The sequence below is a fragment of the Lotus japonicus genome, chromosome 5 (genome assembly GCF_012489685.1).
Source record: "Lotus japonicus ecotype B-129 chromosome 5, LjGifu_v1.2".
NCBI classification, from domain to species: Eukaryota; Viridiplantae; Streptophyta; class Magnoliopsida; order Fabales; family Fabaceae; genus Lotus; species Lotus japonicus.
In genome coordinates, this window is record NC_080045.1 from 27,007,252 (window position 1) to 27,014,920 (window position 7,669).

Here is a 7,669-nt window from a genome sequence, read left to right on the forward strand (position 1 = left end):
ACTGTGATCTACTTTTATTTTTGTTCAAATTACGCGGTAAAAATGTTGTGCGGAGATTAGAAAATATTAATCTATATATAATATTCATTTATGTTTAAATTATACGATTTCAAGCTCCCTCAATATGATAATTACTTTTATGTTAAAATTAATAGAAAAATCCGTTATGATAAAATTTCTCTACATTAAAATTTTATGTAATGTTAAGGAGTATCATAAAAATTCAATCTACGTTCAGTTTTTTTACAAATTACAGGGAATCTTCTGTTCTTGGCCCGGATCTCGAGCCAAGACAGGAGAAGCAAGCGGGTTTTCCGATCCGGTGGTGCGAGGGGGAGAGAGAGAGAGAGAGAGAAACCCTAACAGAGGGTGGCGTGAGAGAATCGGAAGAGAGTGAGTGAGTGAGCGAGTGTCGGAAACATAATGAAATCGGTGGAAATGGGGATTATGAAACATGGGGTGGTTTTTTTGTTGCCCAATTGATTATTTGCTTAAAGAATGAAACTTTTTACCATTATTCATCAAAGGGGTACCCAATTTTCAAATGATTCTTTGTTTTAGTACTGATTTCTCTGATCAAATTTTCTTCTGCATCATTTTGGGTGTATTTTTTTTTTTTTTTTTTTTTCTGATTTTGCTTTGTTCGTTGATTTTAGTTGAGAATAAACAAAAGATGGTAGCAATAGAAATAAGGAACAAAAGGGCACTCAAGGAGTTTGGTAATCTTGTGGCTGGGCTCGATGAAGGGGTAGGGGTGGTGGTAGGTTTCTGGGTTTGGGGGGGGGGTGGTCTTGAGGTTGGAGGCGTGGTGGTGGGTAGGGGAAGAAGAAGATGATGAAGATTGAAGCTGCTGGAAAAATGAGGATGAAGATTGAAGGTGAAGAAGATTATGAGGTTAGAAATTAAATTAGTTAAGATTTGGGGACTTAATTAAAATTAAATTATTTATTATTTAAAAAAATTACACATCATTTCATTAAATGATGCGGCATGTTCACGTAGGCCCAAAGTGACACTTGGCCATAGCGGCCGGAGCTAAATCAGCGGTAAGGATGGTTTAAAAAAACCATAAGTTTGAGGATGTGCATAGGAAGATTTTCCGGCAAGGAACGAAAATCAAATCTTGCTCAAAGTTCAAGGATTGTTTTTAGGTTTAACCCTTTAACAATAAGACGTTGTGGTAGTTTTAAAGTTTAACCTCGCGTTTTTTTCCGACTACATTACAATTACACCACAGTCGAGCATTTACTATTATTCGAAAGTTGCCAATTTAATTTATATTTTTTCTATTTTCACTTCACATATCAGTCTCATAAATTTGCCCCTAAAACACCGTGCTTTGCAGCAACACTTACGCCAACAATGGTCTATTTATTTTCTCAAAAAAATTTGATGCTTCGATAAAAAAGAAACAACAACAAATGTGCAGAAATACAACAAAACCAAACCACGTCACTCTGATTACCCAATAAAAATTAATCAATATTTGAACAACAAATTTTAAATTACATTCAGAATTAAATTCCCCTGTGCAAGACACGGGTCATAAACTAGTCTAGGTAAATCTTATATAATTAGGATAAATCTTTTAAAATTCGGTTTCAAGATTAAATAACACAACATAAGAGAAACTATCTAATGGAATGACACGTGGAATTTTTTTTATGAGAATGACACGTCACTGAGAATTAACGTGAGAATGACACGTCACTAAATCAGCATCAGCATGATAGAAGTTCTTCTTTTCCGATATATATATATATATATATATATATATATATATATATTGATTGATTGATTTAGATTAATTTTTTTTGAAGGTATTATAATTAAATTAAACCCTTTAGTTTTTATTAAAAAACAGTATTTATCACAATATATATATATCGTATTTATTTTTAGTATTGAGCACGGCATTGCTTTATTTATAGTGGACTTAATAGGATTCATAGGAAGATTTTCCGAAGCACCAAAAAAAAAAAAGGATTCATAGGAAGGAATCGAGTAAAAAGGTTTTGAATCGTCGGAGTGAGGCGAGAAGAGAAGAAAAACTTTACCTTGAAATTGGAAATCGATGGGTCAGGGAACACCGGGTGGTATGAACCGGCAAGGTCTTCCGGGCGACCGGAAGCCCGACGGAGGCGACAAGAAGGAAAAGAAGTTCGAGCCAGCGGCGCCGCCGGCACGGGTGGGCCGCAAGCAGCGGAAGCAGAAAGGTCCAGAGGCGGCGGCACGTTTGCCGACAGTGACTCCGGTGACGAAGTGCAAGCTAAGGCTTCTCAAGCTGGAGCGAGTGAAGGACTACCTGTTGATGGAGGAGGATTTCGTGGCCAATCAGGAGCGCCTCAAACCTCAGGAGGAGAAGGCCGAGGAAGACAGATCCAAGGTTGATGATCTCAGAGGATCCCCCATGAGCGTCGGTAACCTCGAAGAGCTCATCGATGAGAATCACGCCATTGTTTCCTCCTCGGTTGGGCCTGAGTACTATGTTGGAATCCTGTCTTTTGTCGATAAGGATCAGTTGGAGCCCGGTTGTGCTATTCTGATGCACAATAAGGTAATCCTAATTTACTTTTTCTGGTGTTGAATTTTGTTCATTTGTTATTGGAATCGAATCCCTAATAATCTTCGCTTCTAGGGTTTAGTAGATAGGTTATATGTTTCTAAAGGGTTGGATTATAAATTGAACTGCAGAGGACCTTGTTCCTTTGTTGAAAGACATGATGTTATCTTTGTCAACCATACTAAGTTCCTTAGGTTGGTTGATTCAACAAAAATTATGGGAGGGTTGAGAGTAACTTAATTGTATTTCTACTCACAATTTTGTCTCTCCTATTACACGAGAGTGAGTTGTGACATGGGAGTAATTTTGTTCTTTCTATCGGCATGTAACATTGAGTCAAAATCAAAATCTTTCCATTTCTGTTCATTTGCTGTTCCCTGGTGACAAAAAAGATTTATAGCATGGACTATGAAGTTTTAAATCTTGGATATGTAGTTGGATTTTAAAACATTCGAATGTTAGAGTAGATTTGAGATATTATATGCTCCTCTTTTTTAATGTAGTCAGGAAATGGGAGTCACTAAGAATTGTTTAATAATCTGCATAATGCATAAAAAAAGAAACAATCTTGTCCTTTTGAAGAGATAACAAGCTTAATGTGTGGGATACAATACCGCATTGTAATTGATTTAGGAACCTGAACCTGGTAACTGAATGGGAAAAGTTGCGGTTGAAGTATTCTTTTAAACCATAGCATCACCTTGAAATTGACATGATTGTTTTTACTTGGTTGTCTAATTGAATCATTCATCTCTTGTCCATATGGTTAGATGCCGATGATCTAATGATTATGTATGGTTTTCTATCAGGTTCTCTCTGTTGTTGGCCTTCTGCAAGACGAAGTTGATCCAATGGTCTCTGTGATGAAGGTTGAGAAGGCACCTTTGGAATCTTATGCTGACATCGGTGGTTTAGATGCCCAGATACAGGAAATTAAAGAAGCAGTTGAGCTCCCCCTGACACATCCGGAACTCTACGAAGACATTGGTATCAAGCCTCCCAAGGGTGTCATTTTATATGGAGAACCGGGAACAGGGAAGACTTTGCTTGCTAAGGTTTGCATCTATTCATGTTTTATAGGGTTTCACCACATTATTTCTTGTGTCTCATTTTTTCCTCTTCACTTTAAGTTGAGTGGCTGAGCATGCTCCGCAATTGCAATGAGTTGATACTATTGAGTTCAGATTGCTCTTCTTTAGTGTATATGAACTAGGGATCTGTTTGATTATCTGGTCGGTACAGTTTGGAAATCACTCTATTTCTGCATTGTTTATCATGTTACTTTCACGAATTCTCATGTTATATGCTAGCTAATCTTGGCCTTTTACAGGCCCTGGAGGGCATTTTCTTGGATGATTGCTTTTTTATTTTTAGCTTTTCATAATACATGTGCCAAAGGAATTGGCTTTTGGGTGTTATGATGAAAGTCTTTCTCTGCATGTGTTGGGTTTTGAACTGTTTCCGGTTGGCTTTACAGCTTACGGCTGATGCTGTTAAATATGACTAATATACATTGTTATTGGAGAATCATGTTATCATGTGGGTTTTATCCTGTGTGTGGTATGTGTTAGCTTATAAATACTGTACCCTCTTTTGAGGGTAGTTATATTGCAGAGTACGCAATTGATTTTGCAAAAGGTAATAGTTATATGGAAGAAGTATTTGACAGTCTCATCTTAAAGTTCGGAACCCTTCCAGGTAGTAGGAATTAACAGTGAAACTGTAATATCAGAGTACACAATTGGTTTTGCAAAAAGGTAGTAGTTATAGATATGGAAAAAGTATGTGACAGTCTCATATCAAAGTTCACAACCCTTCTCGGTGGCAGGAATTACACTAAAACTGTATACGAAATTTATAGTTTGTATAAGGATTTGTGTCATATGACTATATGATCTACATTAATTTTTTGTTGCTTCTAATTTATTATGTAAGCACATATGCACTGTCATTTAGATCTAAGATAATGACTTGTTTGCTTTCAGGCTGTGGCAAACTCAACATCGGCGACTTTCTTACGTGTTGTTGGTAGTGAATTGATACAAAAATACTTGGGAGATGGTCCAAAACTTGTGAGGGAACTTTTCAGGGTTGCTGATGATCTTTCACCTTCTATTGTCTTCATTGATGAAATTGATGCCGTTGGTACAAAGAGGTGAGTTATTGAACACCCAACCTTAGGAGTAATGTAGGTGAGGTGAAAGATCTTAGGATGGTTTACCTACATTATGAGCTTACTTATTTATATGTCTTACAGGTATGATGCTCACTCAGGTGGAGAACGTGAAATTCAAAGGACCATGTTAGAGTTGCTGAACCAGTTAGATGGTTTTGATTCAAGAGGAGATGTAAAAGTGATTCTGGCAACCAACAGAATTGAAAGTCTTGATCCAGCTTTGCTACGACCTGGTCGAATCGACAGGAAGATAGAATTTCCTCTACCTGATATCAAAACAAGGAGACGCATTTTCTTGGTAGGCATGACTGGTTTCATAAAAGCAACTGACTTAATGCTGATATCTCTATGCCTATCCTGTTTGATCATATACGACTAAATGAATTTATGCTTTGGAATTCAGATACACACATCGAGGATGACATTAGCTGATGATGTCAACTTGGAAGAATTTGTTATGACTAAGGATGAATTTTCTGGAGCTGATATAAAAGCAATTTGTACTGAAGCTGGCTTACTTGCTCTCCGAGAACGCCGAATGAAGGTCAGAAGTTTCTTCATGATTCTGTTGTTTATATAATAGATTAATAGCTGCTAGTTTTGACAAGCTCATTTTAATATGGTCCAAAATCCAACTATATTAAGCTAAGATAAAACTATAGCACAGTTTGATTTCTCCTGTTTAAACATTCCAAACTTTGGAAACCTACATAATCGAAGGATGAGCAGCATACAATGGAGGGGGTTGTGATGCTCGAAAAATTGTGGAGGGAAAGGAAAATAATATACCGATCCATAAGTCTGTTTCAGTGAATTTAGAGAGGTAAAGAATAAGTATGCTGCTCTAGTCACACATACCCAGATAGACGTAGTTGATTGTGCGTGTTGGTTTTTGTTCGGATTTGGGGGGTATTAAACAACAATTGTTATATTACTTAATCTATGAAATGTGCATGACATCCTTAAAACCGAAATACTAAAAGAAGAACAAGAAATAAGAAAATTATATATTCAATTTAAAGAGAAACAATTTAAAGTGAATGAAATCTGTCAATTCAGTCTCTTAGGCTATGTTTGGCATGCCATTTCAGCTAGCTTATAGCTTATTTGTCTAGCTTAAAACTTATTTGACAAGCTTAAAAGTTCTATAGAAGTGTTTGGTGAATGAGTTTATTTCAGTAGCTTAAAGCTTAAAGCTATAAGCTATCTCAGGTAGCTTAAAGCTTATTAAATGAATTTTCATTTTTAAACTTATTATTTTATTAAAATTCCACCTTTAGCCTTATATTTTTTTTACTAAACCTATTTACTAATCAGTTATCACGCTTATCTCATATGCACACCATTCCCGCACACAAATAATTACTACTTTGGAATAAAACAAATAATTTTATATTACAAATTATTAATTATTTATTTTATTCTATTTAATTTAATAAAAATATATAAAATTAAATAAGTAAAAATTAATATTATATTTTTAAGATGATAAATAACTCGAGTGAAATTAAAATATTTATAATAATTTTAATATTAATATCATATAGGTATGAATGTGAAAATAAAGTAATGTTAAATATAAAAAGAATTATACATGTCCTTTCATGTCATTTTACAATTTCAGCTTGTTCAATAGCTAGTTTTACCAAACACTTTTGTTCTAATTATGTAGTTTTTCAGCTCTCAGCTCTCAGCTATCAGCTTTCAGTTATCTTATCAGCTAGACGTGCCAAACATAGCCTTAATACTTCATCACAAGAAGTGTGCAAGCAAAGGATAAGTAACATGCAGTAGTAATTAGATTAATTTAGAATATAACATGAATAGTCATACTTGGCCACTGAGGGATGGCTCGATTCTAGTGGGTGATCCTTCATTGATAGGTTATATGAAAGGATTAAACCCTCACTAAGGCTTGTCTTGTTCTTGGTATTCGACAACATACACTACCTAAAATTTTCTAACAAATACTTCACATTTCATTAGAAATATATGCACACATTCTTGTCAAATTAATCCTTATTGAAATTATTCTTCTCTTTACCTATCAAAATTTTCTGCTTGTTTGCATACTGCTCTGTTTATTTTTCCTCCAACTTATGGTATCTTACAACTACTTTTATACCTTCTTGTTTAGGTGACGCATGCCGACTTTAAGAAGGCAAAGGACAAAGTAATGTTTAAGAAGAAAGAAGGGGTGCCAGAAGGACTGTATATGTGAAATAGCATCCTCTATTACCCCAGGCTCTCATTCTTTTTCTTTGGTATTTATGTTCTTGTTATGCAAACAAATGCCAACTCGTTTGTCTTATCAAAGTTGAGTTTCATCCATTTGCTGTATTCCGGATGAAGTCAGTCATGGGGGCAGTTTAATCTCAATTATGATTATTTTAATTCAATATAGGTTTTCGTTCGATTTTATTGATTTTGGATATTGTCCCAATTTTAGGGTATAGCGACCCATGAAGTTGCTTTTCAGGTAAAAGTGTTACCTGTTTGTTATTGGCAATCGTTAATGGTCAAATTAGTTTCTGTCTTTGTAGTGAGTTTTGAATAGTCCCTCCCCAGAAAATATTAAGCGATTTCACCCTGAATTTTCACGTTTTTTTGGTATTAGTCCTTGCCGGAGGTCTCACGGGATGGTGGAGATCCGGTGAGGTTGCCCATTGGCATATCAATGCCTATGTGGCTTGCCACATGTAATTTTTAATTAAATTTTTTATTCCACATGTGTAATTAATAATTAAAATAAAACAAAAATTCATCCCTTAATTCTATGTTTAACTTTAATCTTTTATCTTCTCAAGTGCATAGAATCTACCCGGTTTTAATTTATCGAATCACAGGGAATTGGAATGCGAATTCATTTTAAGATTCATGTTTAAGGTTGGAAAACAACTAAAATTCAGTTTTAAAGGTTGATTGTTGTG

The 7,669-nt window shown here is 35.2% G+C and overlaps 1 protein-coding gene across 1 annotated transcript; it reads left to right on the forward strand.

Annotated features, from left to right (window-relative positions):
• The first annotated feature begins 1,946 nt into the window (after window positions 1-1,946).
• LOC130717747 (26S proteasome regulatory subunit 4 homolog A-like) lies at window positions 1,947-7,138 on the forward strand. The gene is made up of 6 exons (XM_057568100.1): window positions 1,947-2,557; window positions 3,373-3,618; window positions 4,549-4,718; window positions 4,821-5,037; window positions 5,143-5,283; window positions 6,877-7,138. The coding sequence occupies exons 1-6, from the start codon at window positions 2,075-2,077 to the stop codon at window positions 6,958-6,960; spliced, it is 1,341 nt and encodes a 446-aa protein (XP_057424083.1). The 5' UTR covers window positions 1,947-2,074; the 3' UTR covers window positions 6,961-7,138.
• Window positions 7,139-7,669: the final 531 nt, after the last annotated feature.

Coding starts and splice junctions, on each gene's coding strand:
- LOC130717747 (XM_057568100.1), top strand. CDS start 2,075: ATGGGTCAGGGAACACCGGGTGGTATGAACCGGCAAGGTCTTCCGGGC. Junction 3,619..4,548: donor GGAAGACTTTGCTTGCTAAG/GTTTGCATCTAT, acceptor GTTTGCTTTCAG/GCTGTGGCAAACTCAACATC. Junction 4,719..4,820: donor GATGCCGTTGGTACAAAGAG/GTGAGTTATTGA, acceptor TATGTCTTACAG/GTATGATGCTCACTCAGGTG.